The sequence below is a fragment of the Hemitrygon akajei genome, chromosome 7 (genome assembly GCF_048418815.1).
Source record: "Hemitrygon akajei chromosome 7, sHemAka1.3, whole genome shotgun sequence".
NCBI lineage: Eukaryota > Metazoa > Chordata > Chondrichthyes > Myliobatiformes > Dasyatidae > Hemitrygon > Hemitrygon akajei.
In genome coordinates this window covers 161,696,444-161,722,191 of record NC_133130.1, presented here as the reverse complement: position 1 = coordinate 161,722,191, position 25,748 = coordinate 161,696,444, and the positions used below count along the sequence as shown (strand labels likewise).

Here is a 25,748-nt window from a genome sequence, read left to right as displayed (position 1 = left end):
GAGTTGGGATCAAACTAATTACCTGTTGCTGGACTTGGGTTAGGGTTGGTGCAGAGTTTGGGGTAGGTGCTGATATTTTGAGTGGAGATTGGATTTGCTTCAAGTTTGTTTCTGAAGTAATTGTAGATTGTGATGGGTTAGAGTGAGTGTTCGGTTTCATACGAGGGTTTGAGAATGGTACTGGGAATTTGAGTTGGACTTACTGTAGGGTCCGGGAATGAGAGAAAATTTTAAGAGTGATAATTGAAAACAGGAAGTACATACCTGCTAAAGTATTAGAAAGAGAATCCAAATTAGGAACCAAATTCTAAATTTATTAGGGTTGAGCACAAAATCTGTCTAACCAACACCAGTGTTTTGACAGTACCATTACACACCATTGTTTCGTGCCTGCAGTTATTAAAAATTAGAGGTTAACTGGGAATGAACTGATACCCAATGCACCAAAACAAATGATGAATGAACTAAGTGGATTGATACATTAGAATAGAATCTAGGAAAACAATTAAGAACATACAAAAGTTAGTAATCTCTGGTGCAAAGCAAAACCATCAACAAAATAAACATTTAATAATTGTGATTAAATGCCCTACAAGCAGATCCATGTTGACTCAGCTTAGATAAATTTAATTTTAGATGCGATTTTTTTCAGGCTTAATATCATTGACATATGGTGTGAAATTTGTTTTCATAATACATAATAATAAAAACTTTAAATTACAATAAGAATTTATAAACAAAAATAAATTAATTCTGTAAGTGGTGCCCATGAAGGAGCTGGCAGAGTTTACAACTTTCTGCAGTTTTTTCCAGTCCTGTGCCGTGGCCCCTCCATACCAGACAGTGATGCAAACAGTTAGAATGCTTCCGTCCTGATGGCATGACAATCGATTTCTCTAACTTCCAGTAATTACCCCACACCCTCCTTCACTATTTCCCACTCCCTTTCCCTCTCTCACCTTATCTCCTTGCCCACCCACCGCCTCGCTCTAGTGCTCCTCCCTTCTTTTCTTTCTTCCACGGCTTTCTGACTCTTTCACCAATCAACTCCCCAGTTCTTTGCTTCATCCCTCCCCCTCCAGGTTTCACCTATCACCTGGTGTTTCTCTCTCCCCTTGATGCACCATCAATAACTCACTCTGAGACGTAAGAAGCGAGATATCAGCTTTCATTGACTGGAAGAATGAACAACACTACATCCTGGAGAATGAGGCCGGGCTCAGGCCTCAATCGCCTTTATACAGGGGTCTGTGGGAGGAGCCACAGGAGCAGTCCAGACAGGTATATGTAGTTCACCACACCCCTCCCCCCTCCTTTTAAATCTACTCCTCAGCTTTTTTTCTCTCCAGTCCTGCCGAATGCCCGGTCTGCTGAGTTCCTCCAGCATTTTGTGTGTGTTGCTCAGATTTCTAGCATCTGCCGATTTCCTCTTCTTTGAGAATGCTCTCCATGGTACATCTATAGAAATTTACAAGTGTCTTTGGTGACATGCTAATTCTCTTAAAACTCCTAATGAAATATAGTCGCTGTTGTGCCTTCTTTGTAATTTCATCAATATGTTGGGCCCAGGACAAATCCTCACTGATGGTGACACCCAGGAACTTAAAATTGCTCACCCTTTCCACTTCTGATCCCTAAATGAGGACCGGTGTGTGTTCCCTCGACTTCCCCTTCTTGAAGTATACAAGCAATTCCTTGGTCTAACTGACGTTTAATGCAACGTTGTTGCTGCGACACCATTCAATCACCTGATCTGTCTCACTCTGGTACACCTTTCATCACCATCTAAAAATTCTGCCAAAAATACTTCCTGTCATCAGCAAATTTATAGAGCGTTTGAACTGTTCTTAGTCACACAATCATGGGTGTAGAGAGAGTCTAAGGCATCCTTGAGTTGCGCCAGTGTGGTGAACTACATATACCTGTCTGGACACGCCCCCCGCTGACTGCTCCTGTGGCTCCTCCCACTGACCCCGGTATAAAGGCGATTGGGGCCTGAGCCCTGCCCTCAGTCTCCAGGATGTAGCATGGTGGTCAATTGCTGCTTGTTCTTTCTTCCAGTCAATAAAAGCCGATATCTCGCCTCACGTCTCAGAGAGTTATTGATGGTGCATCAACCAGTGATGACTGTCAAAGAGGAGGGGATGGAACTTCAGATCCGCACAGACTGGTCTCCCAGTGAGAAAATCAAGGATCCAGAGGCCCAATTTTGGAGCTTATTGATTAAAACAGAGGGTATGATTGTGTTGAACGCCGAGCCATAGTAAAAAAATAGCGGCCTACTGTAGATATTATTACTGTCCAGGTGATGCAAGGCAGAGTGGAGAGCCAGTGAGATTGCAGCTGCTGTAGACCTATTGTTGTGATAGGCAAATTGCAGCAGGTCCAGGTCCTTGCTTAGGCAGGAGTTGATTTTAGCCATGACCAATCTCTCAAAGCACTTCATCTCAGTAGATGTCAGTGCCACTGGGCAATAGTCATTGAGGCAGCTCACCCTACCCTTCTTGGGTACTGGTATGGTTGTCTGATATGATGGTATAATGTGTGATTTTAAACTGAAAGACAACAGAAGAAATTTTCAGTTTAAGAATGAATGGAATGTGAAATGGTTCCAGCTTTCTATGATGGGATTCCTTAAAAATTACAGTTTATTTTGCTCTGTTCTAAACTAAGATTCCAGAGCAGGCTTTGATGTTATGCATGTGCATGTTGGTAAAGAATAGGAACAGTGTTTTAGTCTTCCTAATAATGAACCTGTCAGCTATATTTGTCTTTGCTAGCTCTTTGGAAGAGTTTTCCAATTACTCCCTTCCTCTTTGCACATTCCGGCAACAAGCTTGTCATTATCAAAGATTCAAAGTACATTCATTATCAAAGTATGTACACGGAGTACAACTGTGAGATTCATGCTCCTGCAGACAGACACAAAACAAAGAAACATCAGGGAAAATTTCACTCGTTGGGCGTTTAATGTTGAAAGAAAAAAAATCAAAACACCCAGCGCGCGAGAAAAGAGCAGATTGTGCAAAAGGCAAAAAGCAAGGAAGCAGCACACAGAATATCAGACAGGAGTGTTCAGTTTAGTTCGGTTCAACATCTGCCACTAGCCAACTGCAGGCCACACAGCCAGTCTTCACTGAAGTACCCCAGACTGTACCAAAGCGCATCGATCAAACCACTCAAAAACGACAAAGAAAAGTAACTAGAATCCAGAAACTCATGACGCATGCATCTCAAAGTCCCCCAAAATGAGTCCACAGCTTTGCTGATCGATCCTTGAAATGTGGAACCCAAGGCCCCTGTGCTTTCCTCTGGCCCCAGCTCCTCAGAGGGAGAGGAAGACCGGTGAAACACAGCCGAAGATGCAGAACACCTGCTCGCTCTCCACTCTTGACCTCAATCCTGCTCGACGCCTCAATCGGAGAGAAGCAACGGATCTAATCATGGGCTTACGCCTCACCTCCAGGCAGCACCCTCCACACCCAACCCTACTGAACTCCCTCGGAGACAGCAATTTCCCCGTCACTGGAAATTTTCTCTTTATTTACTCTATTAAAATCTTTAAGTGGATTTATACCACATATACTTTAGCATCCACATAAATAAATCCATTTCTTTAATATCTCTTTATTTAAATTGTGACAGTTGAGATTTGCTGCAAGATTTCTCTGAAGTATAAAGTGGCTCTGTTTTATTGAACTTTGCAGTGGTTGTCGCACCACGTCATTCATAAGATATTAGGGTGTCCACAATCAATATGTGGACACGCTAATGTGGAACTGTAGACCATATTGGATAAAGACACTATTTTCCCCAAGACACCAGTGAAACAGTTGGAATCTATAATGACTTTTTAAAGAAAACTTTACCATTGTAAAGGCAGAAGGGATTAGTTTAGTTAGGCATTTAATTATTAGTATAATAAGTTTGGCAAAATACTGTGGGCCAAAGGAACTGTTTCTGAGCTGTTCTATTCTATGTTTTATCTGCTATTTAAGAAATGTTGATAGAGTAGGATCCTGGCCAATATCTATCCCTTGACTACCTACTCATTATCAAATGATTTCTGTGGTGTTTTTCTGTGTGCAATTTAGTTGCTGCATTTCTCACACATCACAAAAATATTAAATTGGAACAAAATGCTGTGGGATGTCTTGAAGGTGCCAAGTCAATGTAAATTAATTGATTTGCTTTAGAATGCTTAGAAATTGTAGGCACCATGCATTTGATTGAAACCGTGAGTGGTCTGGGAAATGGAATGGGAATTTGTCCAAGACTGTGTTGTCTGTGAAAACTACCCTTTTATTGAGACTTGCAATGATGTGAAATAAGGTCAAAACAGCTTTAGAATGTCCAATACACAATGTCGAAAATTTTGAGAAGACTGCAGTCAAAGGCTGTTTTAAGGTGTTATAGATGATACCAAGAACCCAGAACAATCTCAGATTCCTAACTTGTGACTTTAATGAAGGGAAGCTTTTTTAAAATATTGTAATTATACTGGAGCCATATTGGAAATTATATCTTCAAGATGTCCACAAATTCCCCCATAAACTTATTCACATTTTTATTTAAACGATATTCCTTAGCCACCACTTTCATGATACCTTCAACATCCATATCAATAGCACCTTCGTGCTTTAGTGTCAATTTTTGTCTCATTACTCTGGGGATGTTTTACTTTGTTAAGACTACTACTTATGCAAGTTGTTGTTGAATGGTCTAATCAACAATTCAGTTGGGAAATAAGATGACAGTGGACGTGACTGACTGTAAAGCATTTTGGGTTATCTTAAAGTTGGGTGAGAAATTTAATAAATGCAAGTTTGTTGGATACATAGTTTTAGAACACACAGGTATTGTGGTATGGAATGTATTACTTTGCTGTTAGGCTAATCTTCTATTTATGGAAAGCAACATAACTTTGACATAAATCACATTTTATTTTACTTTGTATTTTGTACATGAGAGGGTGTTAAACATGCCTGGCCACCTGTTCAGATAAACTATTACAAATGAATGTTTTTCCTTTTGAAGGTAAACAAAATATGAATACTATATGGGTAAGCAAAGCCTCAGCCAGTTTCAATGGTTTCTTTACTCAGTTCACACATCTGAAATGGGGCAAAGTGATAACAGAACGAGAACTTTACCATATCCATGAATTTGTTTTCAACAAGACCATATTTGTAAGTATAAATTTTTGAGAGTATTTGTTAGGTCCCCATCAATATTAGTGATTTTTCTTGTTTGGTGAAGATCATATTTGAAGCCATTAGATAAAAATATAAAGTTTAAGGCTTATAAAGATATTTTCTGATCACATAACACACCCAGGTCTGCAATGGATAAGTGAACAGAGGATTGGTAGTGGATCATTTCGGAAACAGATCAGGGTTAGGGAGTAAATCTCTGCATTCCACACTCTGCTTTACCAGGAACTGGTTAGAAAATAAGGCTTTGCAGTTGTCCTGCAATCTTGCGGGTGCGAAACATTAGAATGAGGACACTGTTCGGTTTGGTAGTATTGAACAATTTAACAAACAGTATGAAAGGCTTAGCGGATGCAACCTTTTCCAGATGTATTGGGTATGCAGGGAACTCACCACCCAATCTATACCTAGTAAGAGTCTACAAGCAACAGAGATTTTGTAGCAACTGATGGACCAGCACGGATGGAAATATTGACCAGGCCTCCTGGCTCATTATCATTACCACAGACTATCAGAATATACTCAATTCAGGTGCACACCATGGTCGTGCAGCACTCCCTCGGGCTTGATACTAAGATACAAAAGGATCCTCATGACCACGTGGGTTTCCTCCCACAGTCCAAAGGTGTTCCGGTTAGTAGGTTAGTTGATCATTGTAAATTGTCTTGTAATTAGGCTAGGGTTAAATCAAGGGGTTGCTGGGTGGTGCAGTTTGAAGGGCCGGAAGGGCCTATTCTGCGCTGTTTCTCAGTACAATAAAATTCAAAATAGGATCTCCGGTCACCGGCAACAACGGCAGGGTTAAAGTAAGAAGGAATGTTGATGTATTAAATACCCAATCAAATGAATAGTTTGGAACACTCCATTAAATGGTGACTAACAGATGGCAGAGCAAAGAGCTCCTGAGTATAACAAAGCCGACCCACAGCGATCACCTCCTTTCTCAACTTCTCATTGCTTTCTGAGCCCCATTTGATCATAACAACCATGAGGCAAGTTCTGAACAATGTCCTCCAGGTTGTACTTGTCTGCCTGGATCTCTGCAATGTCCTTTTCAAATACTTTCATCTTCAGCAACTGCATCTCGGAGGCAGCCTCCAGCTCCCGTACTTTCTGCATTAGTTTCTGATCAATTGCCAATCTCAGGGCTCCTATCTGATTCCGTGTTTTGTTCAGGGTTTCGTCTGTTACTCGGCCAACTTGTAGGATGTCTGTTAAGAAGACAAGATAGAACAACGTCACTGGATTTCCACAAGCCTCAACTCAAAGATCAAAGGCAAGGAGTTAAGAATTCTGTATCCCCCCAGCCCTCAAATCCCATAATGTTGTAACTCAGGAGATTTTGCAGCCCGCATCCTTGGAACAATGGTATCTGCAGTCCTTCAACCAGTCTCCATAACCTTTTCTTTACAGCAGAATGCCATCCTCAAACATACCTATTTTTCTTAGCAGTTCTGTCAACTGCTTCATATCGCGATCCAGGGATTGCTTCGCTTGCTTCATGTTCTTTCTCAGCGCCTCTGTCTCACCAAAAACCTATTCACAAGGACAGAAAGGGAGACCAGTGAGTAAGCTTGGCTCCGGCGGTAGCATTTGCTGCCATCCATTCTCGTGTGGGCGGACAATCGCGGGTAGGACTGAACGAGAGTATAGTTGATGTAGATGTTACAGATCTTCTGCTGCTATTTGAAAGGAAGAGTTCTTTCACCTTTTCCAGTTGTATTAGGTATGCAGGGAATACACCACCCACTCTATAAGAGTCTACAGGCAACACAGATTTTATATCAACTGATGGACTAGCACGAATGGAAATATTGACCAGGCCTCCTGGCTCATTATCATTACCACAGACTATCAGAATATACTCAATTCAGGTGCACACCATGGTCGTGCAGCACTCCCTCGGGCTTGATACTAAAGTATAACTGGACTGTCACTTGGATCTACTCGCTGCAACCTCTAAGTACTCTCAGTATCACCGATGCAGTTAGTAGCACCTTGTAGGGTCAATCTTAGGTTGACCACAGCAGAGTGCCAGCTGGCACTGATAGTTTAAAATGATAAAGGGCTCTGGGAAAAATCTTCTTCATAAAGTCCCCCGGCCTTTTTTTTTTAACCTCTCTGGTTGTTTACTGGTTACCTTAAATCTGAAAGCTATGGATATGGTCCCTCCTACAAGTTGAGATGTTTTTCTCAGAGCAGATAAGTGAAAGCTCCCTTGGTGTTGAATGGAAACCCAGCTGCAGCATTTAGTTTAAGCTTCTCAATGTGGAAAGGATGTTGGGAAATGAAGGTAATTGGCAAAAGAACCCAAAAGGTCTCACACTGATTTTTATACTGCACGTGTTAACATCTGGAACATACTGCCAGGGGAAGTATTGGAAGAAGACTCAAAAGTTGGAATTTAGAAGGACACTATGTAAACTTCTTAAAAGAAAGATTTCTGCAGCGCTATAGAGAGAACTAACTTGATCACTTTTACACGGAGCATGTCCAGATATGATAGACGGAATGCCCTTCTTTCATACTCCATTCTTCTGTGATAGGAATCAAAATCAGCTCCTCAGATTTTTTTCCCCTTCTGGTTTTTGTGATCACAGCAGTGTCTAAAAGGTTAATCTTCAATTCCTAAGGATAATATGAAGATTGCACCTCTTGCAACTTGCATTGGGCATACAACCCAAACGACACAATGGATGTAAATCATTCATCAATTATGTTACCTCGGCTGCTGTTTCTGTGTTTTCCTGGACAACTGCCTTCCAAGCTGCCACCTGCTTCTCCTGGGCATCAAGTTGTTCTTGCGTGGCCTGCAGCTGTGAACGCAGTGATGAAGATTGCAAAGCCTGGTTCCTTGCTTGCCTCCTAATCTTCTGGGCTTCCTGAAAAACAGAAGGAAATCAGAAGTTGCCAAGTGGGAAAGAAAACTGCTGAAAGATTCTGTGGGCTTGAAATTCTATTTACTTTCCAATGGTTTGTGAAGGCTGTGATTAGGATGTTAGGGGAGGAAATGTATCAATAAGGTCCAGGAATAGATAGTTGTTGAACCCATTGGAAAGATCACAAATGTCTGCTGTTTCCCAATGCATACTCCCCACAGGAAGGTTCCGTCTCTGCAGCAGTGCTCAAAGAGGCTTTGTATATATAGCACTGAATTTGTAATCAAGATATATTGTATAATTTTAAAAGGGGTCAGAAAAAAAAGAGGCTTTGATGTCCTGGACCAACCACAACTTTTCTGGAAGATCTTGAATGAAGATCTCAACCACAGTCCCTAAGATACTAAACTTTACCATAAACTGGACTGTTTTTGATTGAGCGAAAGGTCCTCTGCTTCCGACGGAAGAGGTTTAAGGGCAGATGACCTACACTCATTCTCTCACCCCATTTGCACGGTCTTTTTGATTCTTATTCCCCATGGATTGTACAGGCCAAAGAGTGAAGGTGGTAGAACTTCAGCCCTCATAAAGACTCAGATAGAATCGCAAAAATGTACAGCATAGAAACAAGCCCATTTCTCTGACCTGTCCATGCCAACTATATTGTAGTGCCAATCTACATTAATATTATTGGCCCACATTAGGCCTCTATTCCTCAACACTTTTCCTATCAAAATACCTCTTAATCATTGTAAGTGGATCTGCTCTACCTCAATTGGCATCTCATTCCAGATATTCATTCTATGTATGAAAAACCTCCCCCTCAGATCCCTTTAAATTTCTCCATTCTCACCTTAGATCTGTACACATTAATTCTATTTTGTAGATTTCTCTGATCTGGGGAGAAAAAGATAATATCTATCCTATCAATATCCGTCAATTTTATAAACCTGTATAAAGGCAACTTTCAGGCTCATTATGTTCCAGTAAGAATAAAGCTAGCTTATCTCCCTCTAATCACAGCCCTCTGTTCCAGGGTGACATCCTGATGAATCTCTTCTGCACTTTCTGTATTGCTACCATATCCTTCCTGTAGTGTGGCAATCAGAACCTTCTCTGATACCCCAAGTGCAGTCAAACCAATATTTTGTACAACTTTCACTACCCTACCCACCTGTGTCACCACTTTCAGGGAGCTACAGTAAGTACGTGTGACCCAAGGTTTCCCTATGTTAATACTCCTAAGGTTCCTGACGTTTACCCTACATGTCCTACCAAATTTGACCTCTCAAAATGCATTACTCCACACTTATTTGGATTAATTTCCATCTGCCACTGCTCTGCCCAACTTTCCAGCTGATTGATGTCCCATTATATCCATAGACAAACTTCTTAACTGTCTACAACCCATCAATTTTTTGTGCTGTCTGCAAACTTACTCATCTTACTGCCTGCATTCTCGTCCAAGCCATTTAAATATATATTGGAAGTAACAAAGTTCACAACACTGATTCATGTGCCATACCATTTCTTACAGATTTTGAGACAGATGTCAGAGCATTATTGTCAAAGAAAGAGAGATTGGGTTGGAATGTTTAGTGCACAGGAAGTAAATATTATTGGTCTTTAACCTTTGCAATGCCTCTGCTGACACGCGAGGTTTGGACAGCTGTGGCATTGCTGAGTGTGGAACTTGACTGGGCAGTTCCCAGCATCCGCTTGGCCTGGGCGGTCTTCCTCTTGGCCTCTGAAATGATCCTTTCTCTGAGCCCCATCTTCCTGAAAGCCCCCTTGCTTTTCAGATTCTTCACAGAAAACATCCGCTTGTTATCTGAAATAGAAATATAAAATGACCAAATGATTAGGTCAAGTTGCATTGACAAGACTTGGAATATTTAGTGAACAGAGGCACATGTGGTGATTAAAAGGGTTGTTAGGAAAATATTTCCTGTATTATGTGCAAAACATTAATAACAGAGGTGGGCTGACAGTATCATGTCAAGTAGCATTTTTACACAGAGATTTGAAAATTTATTTGTCCCTTCCTTAAAATATGTTGAGGCAGGGATGGAAGAGGGTCCAATGAGAATTTTTAGGAGAAAGCAATGCTGGGTGGGGACCTGAGGTAAGATGGCAGAACAGGACTCCAATGTACCTTAAGCCTGTTAAAGAATAACTGCCAATTATAAACCTGACAATCCTTTCCACAAGGTTGCAACACAATATCAGGAACTGCTGAATTATTTCACCCACTTTTGGTACCAAGTCCTGCACAAAGTGACCAATTTGCACAATAAAGCCCAACCTGCTTGTCTTGCCCTCTCTGACAAAGACTCCACAAAGAACAGCAAGAGTCCAGGATCTATCTGGAAGGAATTGGAGGCTTCGGAAAGGGAGCAGAAGAGGTTTTCCAGGACGCTGCCTGGATTAGAGGGCACGTGCTATAAGGAGAGGTTTAGCAACTTGAGTTGCTTTCTGTGGAGTGGCAGAGGCTGAGGGAAGACCCAAAAGAAGTCTATAAGATTATGAGAGGTGCTGATAGAGAGATTGCTGGTATCTTTCTCCCCCAGGGTGGAAGTGTTTAATACCACAGGGCATGCATTTAAGGACAGAAGGGGCAAGTTCAAAGGAGTTATCCAGGGCAAATTGTTTTGTTTCTTACTGTGGTAAATGCCTGAAATGAACTGCCAGGAGTGGTATCAGAGGCAAATATGACAAAGGTGTTGAAGAGTCTCTTAGATAGACACATGAATGTTCACAGAGTGAACTGATAAATAAACTGATTCCTAAGCTCCGGAACCTGGGTCTTAGCACTCAGATCTGCAGCTGGATCTTCAACTTCCTCACAGACAGGACCCAGGTTGTAAAAATAGGGGACAAGTTCTCCTCTACAATCACTCTGAGCACCGGTGCCCCACAAGGCTGTGTACTCAGCCCCCTGCTGTACTCATTGTACACCCATGATTGTGTAGCCAAGTTTCCATCAAACTCAATATACAAGTTTGCTGATGACACCACAATTGTAGGCCGTATCTTGGGTAATGATGAGTCTGAGTACAGAGAGGAAATTAAGAACCTGGTGGCATGGTGCGAAGACAATAACCTAACCCTCAACGTCAGCAAGACGAAGGAATTGGTTGTTGACTTCAGAAGGAGTAGCAGACCGCACAACCCCATCTACATTGGTGGTACGCAGGTGGAACAGGTCAAAAGCTTTAAGTTCCTCGGGATGAATATCACAAATGACCTGACTTGGTCTAACCAAGCAGAGTCCACTGCCAAGAAGGCCCACCAGCGTCTTTACTTCCTGAGAAAGCTGAAGAAATTTGGCCTGTCCCCTAAAACCCTCACTAATTTTTATAGGTGCACTGTAAAAAGCATTCTTCCAGGGTGCATCACAGCCTGGTATGGAAGTTGTCCTGTCCAAGACTGGAAGAAGCTGCAGAAGATCGTGAACATAGCCCAGCACATCACACAAACCAATCTTCCATCCTTGGACTCACTTTACACCACACGCTGTCAGAGCAGTGCTGCCAGGATAATCAAGGACAAGACCCACACAGCCAACACACTTTTTGACCCACTTCCCTCCGGGAGAAGGTTCAGGAGCTTGAAGATTCACATGGCCAGATTTGGGAACAGCTTCTTTCTAACTGTGATAAGACTGCTGAACAGATCCTGACCCGGATCTGGGCCGTACCTTCCAAATATCTGGACCTGACTTGCATTACCTTACTTTCCCTTTTCTATTTTTCTAATTATGATTTATAATTTAAATTTTTATTAAATTTACTTCGATTTGTACTTCAGGGAGTGCGAAGTGCAGAATCAAATATTGTGATGATTGTACACTCTAGTATCAATTGTTTGGTGACAATAAAGTATAATGATAATGATAACATGAACATTGCATAGGCAGGAGGGATTTAAATACCAACTTAAAAGGTTCAGCACAACATTATGGGCTGAAGGGACTGTTCCTATGCTACACACTGTTCTACGTTCTATTCCCACCCTTCTCCTAGAAGTTTTACTGCACTCTTTTCATTGGTCACCTGACCTGCCCACCTTCTCTATGCCCCGACTTCGCAAACCAGTTAGAAAGTAATTAGATTATCTGATGACAGGCACAAGAAACATGCACACAGCACCTTCCAAGGTTTTCAGCAAGGACGTTCCTGCTGTTTGTATCTGTAGAGCTTGGTGCAGTGATTCATTTGCATTGGCCTGGACAGTTCTGACTCGACTCAAAAGCTAAAAGAGGAGGAAAACACAATGTATTAAAACGTTCACTGAAGAAAAGACTTCTTCCCATGTTAGATGTAGAACTTCAACTGAACCAACTACAGAAAATCATTCAACAGAGAAACCAACCCTTCAACCCACTGAGTCTGTACTGACTATCAATAGCTCCATTCCTGAACTAATCATATTTTGTTCTCCCTTCTTTCTCATCAACACTCCTCAAATTCTATCACTCACCTACACAGGAGGGTCAAATAACATATGTCTCTGCTCATCTTCTGAATATGGAAGGAAACCCATTTGGTCACGGTAGTGTAGTGGCTAGCGCAACGCTATAACAGCTCAGGGCATTGAAGTTCGCAGTTCAATTCTGACATCTTCTGTAAGGAACATTGTACATTCCTTCCCATGTGCGAGTGGGTTTCCTCTAGGTGACCCAGTTTCCTCTCACAGTCCAAAGATGTACCAATTAGTAGGTTAATTGGTCTTGTAAATTGACACATGATTAGGCTGGGGTTAAATCGGTGGGTTGCAGGACGGCACAACTCAAAGGGCCGGAAGGGCCTATTCCACGCCGTATCTCTAAATAGATGACGTAAATAAGTAAATTTCAAACTCCGCACCAACTGCAGAGGTCGGAATTGAACCTAGGTTGCTGGAACTGACAGGATGCAATCGTTCCAACTGTGAGGCTCCACCAAATGCACTACCATGTTAACATGACCACTTTAGACCTAGAACAAGAAAAGGGAAAAAAAAACCTGCCTTTCTAAATTGCCTTTAATGACATCAGGATGTCCAACAGGAAAACTGCCAATGCTGGGGGCAGCCATCGTTGGAACCTTTCTCATCCCACACTGAGTGTCCATGCCATGTTACATTGCAATGAAGGGAATGCAGAAAATGCTCCAAGGACCATCTCACCTGCTCATAGGACTGCTTGGTTTCGAATCCCCTGATCAAGACCTTCATCTGAGGCTCCATCTCCATGAGAAGCTCCTTGATTTGCTGGTCTTTGGACCAAAGAGTGCTCTCCAGATCCTCAATCTTTGTGGTTAGATTGTCCCAGTTCTTTCAGGCAAGAAAAGAAAATTCAGTCAGAGGAACACTATTGCATTTACAATTAGCCCAATTTCACTGGAACAAAGACCAGTGAAGGTACAGGGTCCGTGGTCACAGCTGCAAAAATAGCTTGGATGGTTAATCTGCATCTATAGGAAGAAGTACAGTCGACATTTTGGGCCGAGACCCTTCGTCAGGACTCAGCCCGAAACATTGACTGTACTTCTCCCTATAGATGCTGCCTGGCCTGCTGCGTTCCACCAGCATTTTGTGTGCGTTGCTCTGGATTTCCAGCATCTGCAGATTTCCTCGTGTTTGGATGGTTAATGGTCCTTTGACATGGAACAGCTCTCAACAGTGTTATTAGAGCAACGCCAGGCTATTGTGGGCAGGCAGCCAACAACACAGAAGGAGGAGAAAGAAAAAAAGCCTGAGGAAGGAAATCCCAAAACTTGGGGACCCGGGCAGCCTAAGACATGGCTGCTGATGGGAAGAGACACAAACTTATTCCAAAAACTATTAACCTTGTAGGAATACAAAGAGTGGGTAACACGTATACAAATGTAAGTGGTCACCAGAGGAAATGTGCCAATTAATAATAGGGTGTTGAATACATTTGATCTCGGATGGTATGTGATATGGATTGATTGGATAAAAGGAATGTTTTGTAAGTTTAGATAGTGACCAGGGAAAGGGTCCCATCTTGGGATGGTTAAGAAGTTAACCCAGAAGACGCTTATTGACTATACATACAGATGATATAGATGACATGAAATACCACTAGGGGTATAATAATTACTATACAAGTTGTGATTTATAAACATCCTAGAACTCTGTATCTGAGTAGCTTCTTTGAATTCATTTGCGTATACCGAAGAACAAAGGAGTTTGAGTTTAGGATGATTTCTGTGGCTAAATTTGTATACAAAGCAGCAACATTTCACTGCTAGAAGGTATGCTTCCTTGGAATATTTCCCACAAGAAGCTTCTGAGCAGTTGTCAGACCAACATCCACAACCCTGATGGAAGAAACATCACAGGAGATCTGCTAGTTGCCGATGGAAGAGACGGCGCACTGACCTCCAGCTCCAATTCCGTGCGATTCAGCAGCTGCACTGATGTTGAGCTTCGAGTTTTTTGGATGTAGCTGTATTGTCTCTTTGCCTCTTTCAGCACCTCATCCACCTCTGCCTCCAGCTCTTCTATTTTATTCTGAAATACCTGAAGCCTGCAAAGTTCAAGGATGCACAAGGCAGAAAAAATTGAGCATTTAATGCCTTAAGGTGACCTCAAAGCCCTCCACAAGCAATCTTTTTTGATTATTATTGTTTAATTAATAAAAATACATCTCTGCCCGTGCTCCCACCTAAACATCTGCTCCTTTGCAGTCGCCCTTGTCTGCAGCATGAGCCCTTGCTCCAACCCTAGCTCAGTCCCTCCACCTTAACCTTCCAGATGGTCTCTGTCTGGGGCTCCTTTTCACCCCTTCTGCCATTTGGTGCACACATTGGGAGCAGCTGCCAGTGCCCAGCTTCATTCTTCAAGAAAGGGACTAAATCAAACTTGGTTACTACAGAGGGGTCTCCCTGCTGTCTGCCCCAGGTTGGGTCATTGCCAGAGTCTTCCTCAATCATCTTCTCCAATGGACGAAGAGCTGCTCCCTAATCTGCAGTGTGGATTTCATTTCATTTCATCAGCTCCAAGAGAAATGTATTTTGAACTTGAAGTCGTGGCATTGGTGGTGCCATAAAGCCACTTGTATCCAAGTCTGATTCGCAGATTGAGATGTGGGCTGCTTTTATAACACCACTGCATGGGCAAGTTAATCTCTAAACCTCAATACACCCAGATCTACTCTCCCAGATCTGTGACTTTCTCTAGTTCTGAGTTTCATTGTACCACCAAAGGCAACTGAACGGAACCTTCGGTCTCTTTGCCAAAGTCCATGGAACTCCTTCTCTGTCCTCCTTTAAAGCACTCCTTAAAATCTCCCTCCTGATCACTTAGTCAAATAAATTGAGCCATTTTCTTGTGAAAGGTCTTGGCAATTACTATGACATCAATATCAAGATTAAAAATTCAAGCCATTGGGGGGTCGTCCACAGTTGGGCACGGAACCCGTGTCCTTGTTTCTCAATCTGGCCCCATTTGGAAGGCCACTATCAGTCAGTAACTGCCGGGTCTTACACCCGCTTCCTAAATCTGCAATCCGCTCCTCCTCGAAGATGCTTTTTAAAATGCAATGGCTGTCTTGATCATTTGCTTATTTGGTGGAGCCAGTTTTGCAGCAGGTGCACGGCAGGGAAAGGGAGAATTGGCAACTCACGCACCGGTCCTCGGCCTCTGCAATGTCCCCAGCTATGGAATTGTCCTCGATGATGCTGGACAGGAGGAGGTAGCTTTGGTTGGATGCAGCCAGGGCTTGTCTCACAATTAATTCCACTTCTGCTGCTTCCCTGTTGTGACTGTGGAGTAAATTAAAGGGAATAGCGATTAAATAGGTGGTTTTCTCAAACATTCTCTCCTTCCAAATGGTTGGTTAAACGTTGGAAGATTCTTTGACCAAAATTCTGTGATAACACTGTCAATTCTGGGGATATCACAAATGGAATGTTATGGCAGAAATCAAGACCAAGACATGGAAAAATTCAGCTGCTGAATCAAAAAGACTGAGAAGACAGATAAATTAAATGTTTGGAGCTATAGCATGTTATCATTGGCAAGACAGGTGACTCAGACTTGATTTGATTGCTATAATTAAGATTCTACTGTAAAGGAGACTTAAATGTTAGCCTTACAAGCAATCTCATCTTATCCATAGCCTGATGGATGGTGCAATCAAATCTAACCCAAGGAAAATATCAGTAACACTCGGTATTTATTCATTCAATGTAGATGCATGTGATTTTCTTCAAGAAATTTACAAATAACTGGTGATGTGACAAGTGATGACTGTAACAACCTGCCTGTGTGTTGTTGTGGATAAATCAATAGCGGCTGATTGCCTTAGTTTAAAATAAAGGCATGATTAACACTGGATGGGAGAGGGTGAACTCAAGGTCATCCAGCAGATTCTGTTCAACGACTCTGCCCTTCCACATGGTATCATATCAGCCGCCAGATTTAGATTATCTCCTGGAGTAGGCCTGGGAAACAAACACACACACACACACACAGACCTGTGCCTTGGTGGAGAGGAGTAGATACAAAAGAATAAGAGGGAAAATGGGAAAATCCTCTCCAAGAGCCTATTAGATGTTCAAAGCTAGTACAAGAGATGTCCCCAGCCTGATTAATTATTGTTCTACTTTTTTAGGTTGGGCAGTAACCTTTTGTTTCTTTAACATTTTGTCTGTGTTTTACAAGGCTAAGTTGCTGGTTCAATGCTCAACCCAGCACGAATGGAAAGTGTGCAATGCAAGGACCTGGCTGGATTTGAACCCGGGACCACTCTAATGCCACTATACCACTGAGCAACTAAGCCTGATTAGTGCTGATAAATATCTCCCTTTAGCACACACCGATCTGTTCAATGGACAGTATCAGGCCGGGCAGCACAGTAGCGTAGTGGCTAGCACAGTGCTTTACAGCACAGGCGACCTAGGTTCAATTCCCGCCACTGCCTATTTGTTTGCTCTCCCCGTGACCGCGTGGGTTTCCTCCGGCTGCTCCGGTTTCCTCCCACAGTCCAAAGACCTACCGGTTGGTAGGTTAATTAGTCATTGTAAATTGTCCTGTGATTAAATCAGGGGTTACTGGGTGGCATGGCTTGAAGGGGCGGGAGGGCTTATTCCACACTATATTGCAATACAATAAAAATAAATAAAGTCCAAAACACAAAGTCCTTGAAGTAACAGCTCAGCTGTTGTGAGGGGAAAATGGTGGTGTGACCAACTTTTATCGTTACTTCTCTAAGCAACTTGTAGCACATGTTCCTATGACAACGCACTCAGGATGTTTCTGCCAGTTTACTCTGTTCCTCAACAGCTTCTCAATCAGCCCACCACACAAGCTAAGGAGGAATGCCTCCTGATGTTCAATGAACCAGGGAGAAAGTGATAGGCCTTCCTCATTTCCATGTCACAATCTAAGGTGCTGCTCTGAGCTGGGTCTCCGGCAACCGGGGGTCCACGATCTCTGCAGGCAGCTGTCAGTCAGCACCATGGCTTGGCTGCCGATCACCGGATCTTGGCCAACGTTTCACCGTCCCCCTCATGCCTGAGCCTTTCAGCTCGCGCAGAGATCCTCAGATGTGACAGCGAGGTGGGAGACTGGGGGTGAGAAGGGTCAGCTCCACAATTAACGGCTGCAGTGCTGGAACAAATGATTAGCAATTGGAATGTGAGCACTAGCAACCACATTACCAGCAACAAGCAAATCTCTGGGGGAGCTCAGCAAGCCTAGCGACATTTGTAGAGACAAAGGTCTTAACCTGAAACATTGACCAGTCACCTGATGCTGTTTGATCCGTTCAGTTCCTCCAGCAGCTATTTTGCTCCAGATTGCAGCATCTACAGTTTTTCTTGTATCTACATAAAATATGAATTGCCTACAGTGCAGAACTCCTATCAAAGTAATCATGTTAACTATCAGTTCTGCACAGCTGGTGACGCCCAATCTTCCTTAATGAGGCGTTTGCTCTTTTCATCAAGAATCTTCACCTCCATCTACTAACCCATTCTCTGTCCCCCAGTCAACACTACCTTATCATTTCCTATCAACCAGCTTATCTACAGACACTCAATAAAGATAAAGGCACAAAATAGCTTATGTCCATAGACTGATTTAACATCCATAAGTGCTCAGTATCACTTCATCAACATAAAATCAACCTATATATATATATATATATAAGCTATCTTGTGCATATGTATTTATTGTGTTTTTTTTTTGTTATTGTGTTCTTTATTTTGTTCTCATTTACACGTGTGTACAGGAAATGGCATTAAATAATCTTGAATCTTGGATACAGAAGTGACAATTAAACCCACAAAGACTGCAATACCAATGCTAACCACTCTGTGGCAGGGCAAGCATAGCTTCCCTGCTTAGACATGTTGCTGTACCCTCATATTGACATACAGCGTGACGCCCTTTCAGTCTCCTGAGCCATGCCACCCAGCAACTCGCTGATTTTAATCCTAGCCTAATCATGGGACAATTTACAATGACCAACTAACCTACTTGCTGGTTCGTCTTTGGACTGTGGGAGGAAACCCATTCAAGCCACTTACTCCTTCCAGGAGGGAACTGAACCTGTGTCTCTGGCACTGTACAGCGTTGTGGTAGCCACTACACCACCGTGCCGCCCTTTCTACAGGAATGGGCTTTGCAATTGGTCTCAACGCCATGTGCTCAGGGTGACACTCAGCTGGAGGGTATCCTTCCTTTTCACTTCCACCTTAGTGACCCCTACACTACACTGGAAATTTTAACTTTGGTTTACTGGCCTGGAACCATTGACCTGGAGCGGGGTTTGGACCAGCTGGGAAAATGGTGGATGGAACGTAATGCAGACAAGTGTGAGGTGTTGCACTTTGGGAGGACAAACCAGGGTAGGACTTACACTGTGAATGGTGGGGCACTGAGGAGTGTGGCAGGACAGAGGGATCCGGGAATACGGAATCACAGGTAGATGGAGTTGTAAAGAAAGCTTTTGGCACATTGGCCTTCATTAATCATTCAGTACAGGAGATGGGATATTATGTTGAAGTTGTACAAGACATTGGTGAGGCCTAATTTGGAGTATTGTGTGCATTTTCAGTCGCCTACCTACAGGAGAGATGTCAATAAGATTGAAAGAGAGCAGAGGAAATTGTTGCCAGGACTTGTGGACCCGATTTATAAGGGAAAGGTTGACTAGGTTGTGACTTTATTCCCTAGAGCATAGAAGATTGAAGGGAGATTTGATTGAGGTATACAAAGTTATGAGGAGTATAGATAGGGTAAATGCAAACAGGCTTTTTCCACCACATTTGGGTGAGACTAAAACTAGAGGTCATGGGTTAAGGGTGAAAGGTGAAATGTTTAAGGGGAACATGAGGGGCAGCTTCTTCATGCAAAAAATGGTGAGAGTGTGGAATCAAAAGCCAGAACTGCCAAAGGCCCAGTTCAAGCCCAAAATGTCAACTGTACTCTTTTCCATGGATACGGCCTGGCCTGCTGAACCCCCCCAGCATTTTGTGTTTGTTGCTCGGACTTCCAGTCTCTGCAGATTTTGTCTTGTATGAGAGGTGGTGGATGTGGGTTTGGTTCCAATATTTAAGATAGGTACATGGATGGAAGGGGTATGGAGGACTATGGTCCAGGTGCGGGTTGATGGGACTAGGCAGACTAATAGTTCAGCATGGACTAGATGGGCTGAAGGGCCTGTTTCCCTGCTGTGGTGCTCTATGACCCTATGACCTAGATCAGTCTTTGGCCACAATATCACTCTGGCTTGGAAAAGGATGAACTTTGGGTTAAAGAGCTAGATGAGTGATTTGCTCTGCTGGATGAGTCAACAATAAAAAAATTATCTTGGAACTAAATTTTGGATCATTCACTAACCATCTCTGGAATTGCTTCTTCAATTCCCAGTTTGAAGGAAATCTGGAACTATTTGCTTTACAGTTCAGTTCAAACAGATGACGTCACTAGCCAGGACAGCAGTGTGGCAGTTCGTGCCCCAGGAACCCAGTTCAATTCCGACCTCTGACCGTATTCTCAAAGTGAACGTGGGCCTTCTGCAGGGTGCTCTGGCTTCTGCTCACATCCCAAAGATGAGCTGGTAGGTTAATTGCCCCTTTGTGTAGCTAAGTATCAAAATAACTGGAAGAAAAGTCCATGGGCATGTGAGAGGCAGTGGAAAAGGGCAACAAGGGAATTAAATGAGGGGAGTTTGGACTGATGGGATTGCTCTACTTGGAACAGGGAAGGGATATCTGTATCGTAACGGATACAAAGAGTATAATACAGATGACCTTTGCCTTACAGGGGCTGTACTAGAAAACTTTCCAGGTCGCATAATTTTCCATTACACAAACCCATATCGTTAGCTCATGCAATGTTTTTATTATTTGATGTTTTTCACCACAAATTCTGTCAGAGTGTCTTTTTCTTCCCCTTCTAAGAATTCTTGGTGGCGATTTGCGAATTGTGCCACGGTAAATTTCTGTTACTTGAACTGCTGTAATACCAGGGTTGCCCGTAAAGACATACAGCAAGCAAGAACTCGAGATGAACTCGTAGTCAGAACTTACCTTTCCACGAGAGTGCGGGACTCCTGAACCACCCTGGTCCAGTTCTGGGATCTGTCGCCAGCAAAGTGACGAGTCAGCACGGGCAACTGCTTAATCAGAAACAAACATGGTCACTGTTCTGTGAAGCTGAGTCTGCCGCGTCAGTTCCAAAGATGCTGATGACAGAGGGCAGATTTTAAAACTACCTCTGCTGCCCAGTCACAGCATGGAGAGAGTCTTCCTCTCATTGTCCAGTGCACAGAGCAGAGGTCAAACTGAGCTCTTCAAGGCTAAATCAGTTTAGAAACGGTGCAATCTATACAAGATACTTAACGAAGCAGCACTAGATTCACTAACTCAATGAAGGAAGGGAGAAAAAATAACATTTCTTCTGGTCCCTGGTGAAAACCGGGATAACTAGAGCAGTCAGGGTAGGTACTACAGGATAGAACGGTGGGAGGGAAGTTATTCAACAGGCAATTGACCTCTCACACTGACCAGTGTGCAAAACGGATTGTGCGAGCATGGGTCACACTCAGAAAAAGGAGAGGATTGTGGTCAGTTGTGACGCCTCCCAGAGTTGAATATCCGGACTCACACACAACATCAGCCACTTGAGGCTGAGCCTGTTTGTGCTTGCGGGTTTGAACTGGTACAGCTCAGAGCGGAGAAATAAAACCCAATCTGGTTTAAAACCCTTCAGCACTGTAGCAGAAAATCACGGCGCAGCTTTATGAACGAGAGCAAAGCGACGGGACGGCCAGAAGGGAAGAGAATGGTCCAGACTCCGAGCCAGTCACTCAGCAGTACCGTGTTGTCCAGGGCCTCTCGGGCTGCTTGCAGCTCCCTGCGGCTGGTACTGATGAAGAGCTGGCTGTCAGACAACAGCTGGCAACGTTTGTCCCCGTCGCCCTCGCAGTCCGAGGCTTGGGTGATGTTGGTCAGTTTCAGGCTAATGGTGAGCAGGGAAGTCTCCACCTCTCTGACCTGCTGCAGAAGGAGCATCTGTGGACCTGCAACGAACACAACAGCTCGGTAACAAGCAGCCATCCTCCTTGACATGGTTTAGAGGGCAAGTGCTAACACGAGGGGCTGGAGAAACTTGGGTTGATTTCCCCGGAGCGTCGGAAGCTGAGGGGAGATCTGATAGAGGTTTACAAGATTATGAGAGGCATAGATAGAGTGGACAGTTTCCCAGAGTTGAAATATTTGATACCAGAGGGCGTCCATTGAAGGTGAGAGGGGGTAGTGAGAGATAAGTTATTTTACTCAGAGTGGTGGATGCCTGGTATGGTGGTAGAGGCAAATACATTAGAGGCTTCATTTGTTTGGATAGGCACGTGGATGTAAGGAAGTTGGAGGGATATGGTGTAGGTAGGAGAGCGTAATGTTTGGGAGCTTTTGCTTTTTAGCTGGTTCAGCAGAACATTGTGGGCCGAATGGCCTGTTCCTGTGCTGTACTCTTCTACGTTCTATGTTCCTGATACCATTCATTCTTGCAGTGGTATCAAGCCGAGAGTGAGCTTGTAAGTCAGTCAGGAGCCAAGGATGCAGGGAATGGTGGGCGAGGGTGGGCACTGCAGGAGAGGAGGCAGACGAGTGCAGACTCACCCAGCCCTGAGACACCAGGAAAGGTCATTTCATCCCAAACAGCTGACTTGTTGATCATTACTGAATGCTTCTCTGGAGCTTTGCCCTCCCTCCCCATTTCCCAACCACGATTCCCCTCTCCCTGCCCCCTTCCTACTCTCAGTCCACAACAGAGACCCATATCTGAATCAGGTTTATCATCGCTTACATATGTCGTGAAATTTGCGGCATTAGCATTGTGCAATACATAAAATTATTACAGTACAGTACACAAGCTACATCTATTTATGTGCCTCTAAGACTTTTGCACAGTGCTATGAAGATCCAGGAAGGTTCGGGCACAGGCTGTGAAGGTCAGGGATGTTTCAAAGGCTGGAACTGGATGCCCTCTTTGTGGTGGTACCAGACTGTGTTCTTGAACCAGGGCAGTAATCGGTGAACACAACACTTGGTCACAGCTTATTATGCACTAACCACCCACCTCTGGCTCATTGGATCAACTGAAACTCAGCTTCACTGGAAACTTTAAGCATACCAGAGCAATATCCATCAGGGATTAGCTGGGCTTAGTGGTTAGTTTATCTTTGGTGTTGCAGCTTCAGCCCTACTCCAGGAATTTGACACTGTTCTACCATCTTTCAGATTACTGGGAACACCACCTTCTCAAGTGGACGCTAAAAAAATCCTCAGCATTATTTTGAAGATAAGCAAAGGGGAGCTGCCCACATTCCAGTTATGTTTATCCCCTGACTTTCTGCATTTCAACATGGCTACAAATCTTCATTGGTTGTAAAGTTCTTGGGGACTTCCCAAGACAGTTAAAGGTGCTGTATAAATACAATTCCTTTGTAGACTTCTTAAAAATCGTCAAACTTTTGAAATCTTCCTTGCTATTCAAATAACGTAGCTTCTTATGAATCTATCGTTTACAGAATGCGGACACCACCAGCAAGGGCAGCAGTTCCTACGCACCCTTGAGGGGGGTGCCCACCGTCGTCCTGAGCCTCTCATTCCCACGTGCTGCCATCTAGAAGTTGGACTCAGGGATGGAGAGGCAAAGCACTTCCAAGCCAGGACGGCGTTGGGGGTAAGCGTGGAGCTGCCGTGCACGGTACTCACTGCAGGTACGAGGCTCTGGTGGTACAGAAAGTGAATGTTGAACCCAGTGGATGACTGTACCTTACTGCCCCGGCCCGATCCCCCCGTTTCACACCTACTGCCCTTCACTCACCCTCCTTTGACTGGGTCTCCATGTCCCTGAGAGCTAACTGCAGGTGGTTAGTGTAGAGCTGATAGAACTGCTCGGGGTGGCTGCTGAACTTGTCCAGTTCCTCCTCCAGCCCGTTCATCCGCTGCCCCAGCTGCTTCACCTGCGGAAGGACGGAGTGTGAGTACAGGCGTCCAAATTACACTCCAGTGGCTCTCCAAAGCCAGGCTTCTCAACAGCTGCCCCTCAGCTGTTTTCTGCAGGAGCTCCCTCCACTCCTGCCTTCAGCCAAGTGACCAAATGGGGTGACCCACCTCCCCCATCCCAGCCATATCACTGGCTTCTCCTAACCCCTACCCCACTCCACCCTGCCACCTCAGTAAACTCCAGCTGCTCCTCCCCATTGCTCCCGGCACCTCCAGTCCAGCAGAACCCTCTGCCTCCATCGGACCCCCTCCCCCACGTGGTGCTAAGTGACAGAGGAGAGAGTGAGGCCCAGGAGGGAGGGGGTGCAGTTTTAAGTGAAACCCGCTGGTTTCCTTGGCTGCGTAACTCTAGGGAAAACACTCTCCGGTCCCGCCAAACCTGTGAGATTGAGGTGGCTCGTCCCACCCCGAACCCCGGTTTGTGTGGATGCTGTGTCATTTGCTGCCCTGTTACAAAGTACCAGACGGTACACTGCGTACGATTAAAGGAATATTCATGAATCTTAACTAAAGGGTTAGTAAAAAATAACAAAAAGGAAAGGGCCCATTCTAATTAAACAGTCAAATGTGCACAAGTTGGAGCTCATCTTGAACTTCTCTGTCGCTCACGCGCTGGGCCCTCGGTCAACGTGAAATCACACACCACCTTCCGAATGTCGCTCGCAATCCGTCTCGAACAGACGTGTCTCCCACTGGATTGTATTCTACAACCGGTTCTCCCCAGCATCTCCCCTGAACAAAAGCTTGTTGGCCCTCACCAGGAAAACCTCCCCCTAGATGGATGTCACACATTCCACATCACCCCTTATCTTCAACAGTGACCCAAACAGGTTGAACGCGGAACAAACTGCTCTTCCAGAGCTGCTAAATGAAATACCTGCAGCATAACAGTAAAGATGTGAAGCAGGGCGTAACATAAGGATTAAACCGTTGGTGGGCAGGAGGCCAGTGCTAGTCAGTGAATAAATCTGACAGGAAGTGCCTGTCAGGGTTTGAGTAGCTTCGGGATCTGAAGCTTATAGTAATTGAGACATCGTCAGAATAGACAAGCTCGAGAGTAACTTGTTCATGGACAAGGCTTTCAGTGGAAGAACAGCTAAATACCGTCACTCTGCTGCTGTCCTGCGGACCACTGGGAGTGTCCCAAGATTGGCCCATTGCCCCGTTTCAGCTGTTTCCTGGGATACTGTGTATTCCTACTGACTACATCTCAAGGGATTGGAAACTCCTTACCTCATGTTGGACCAGGCCGTAGCAGACAGGGCACTGCTGGCAGTGGAAGGAGGAGGGCTGATAGAAATAGTTCTCCTGGCATTCCTCGCATTTCCATCCAGTGAAGCCCTTCTTACAGATACAGGAGCCATTTTCCCTGCACTGCATCACCAAGGAACCCAGCGGAGAGCAGTCACAGGCTGTAGCACAGGAAACAAAGGGCCAAATTAACTGGGGCAAGGTTCCCGGTGAATCTTAATGTTAATTCCTGTCTGCCACCGGTCATCTTTTCCCAGCCAGGATATTTCCTGGCTGGGTCAGTGCACGAGTCCATGGGGATCTGCTGTTCTCTGCCCTGTCGGAGGTGTCGGGACTGGCTCTCTGAGTCCTGCCAGATTCCTCAGTCCTAAACATTAACCAGTGAGTCCCAATGGATGTGTTTCCAGGTGAAAATTCACCACACAGTTAAATAGTGTGAAAATTCCAGTCACGAGGGCTGCCCACCTGACAGCAGGAGTCAAAAAGAAAGATTTAAAAAAATTAAATTGTCAACATTGTAGCTGCTTGGACATTCCAGATAGACTGGAAAGAAAGGGTGTTGGGATCGGAGGCGAAAGCCGATTTCACTCGCTCTCCCGCGATGTTCACTTCTTTCTCCATGGCGCTGAGGCTAGAAAGACAGCCCTAGCTGCTGTGCTCCATGCCTGCTAATATGATTAACTGATACCGAGGCTTTGGGCCTACTCTGGGCTGCTGCGGGGTTCAAATCTAAGGACCTGTTTTGGTTCGGAACGTTGTAGCTTGCTTCTATTGTTTGCATGATTTTTGTTTTTTTCCCCCCTTTCTCTGCCCATCGGGTGTTGGTCTTTATATATTTTAATTGGGTTCTTTTGGGTTTCTTGCTTTGTGGCTGC

General features: G+C 44.2%; 1 protein-coding gene across 1 annotated transcript in view; it reads right to left on the bottom strand.

The window, feature by feature from the left end:
* Positions 1 to 4,923: 4,923 nt before the first annotated feature.
* Positions 4,924 to 25,748, bottom strand: part of LOC140731110 (laminin subunit gamma-3-like) — a 130,551-nt gene continuing 109,726 nt past the window's right edge. Inside the window, exons 17-28 of the mRNA XM_073052404.1 lie at positions 24,856 to 25,034; positions 23,441 to 23,579; positions 21,430 to 21,632; positions 20,641 to 20,726; positions 15,730 to 15,864; positions 14,480 to 14,627; positions 13,262 to 13,408; positions 12,244 to 12,346; positions 9,724 to 9,923; positions 7,937 to 8,095; positions 6,650 to 6,749; positions 4,924 to 6,424 (exon numbers count right to left, since the gene is read on the bottom strand). Of these exons, the coding sequence (XP_072908505.1) occupies positions 6,165 to 6,424; positions 6,650 to 6,749; positions 7,937 to 8,095; positions 9,724 to 9,923; positions 12,244 to 12,346; positions 13,262 to 13,408; positions 14,480 to 14,627; positions 15,730 to 15,864; positions 20,641 to 20,726; positions 21,430 to 21,632; positions 23,441 to 23,579; positions 24,856 to 25,034 (1,859 nt within the window). The 3' untranslated portion in view covers positions 4,924 to 6,164. The remainder of the gene's footprint in view (positions 6,425 to 6,649; positions 6,750 to 7,936; positions 8,096 to 9,723; positions 9,924 to 12,243; positions 12,347 to 13,261; positions 13,409 to 14,479; positions 14,628 to 15,729; positions 15,865 to 20,640; positions 20,727 to 21,429; positions 21,633 to 23,440; positions 23,580 to 24,855; positions 25,035 to 25,748) is intronic.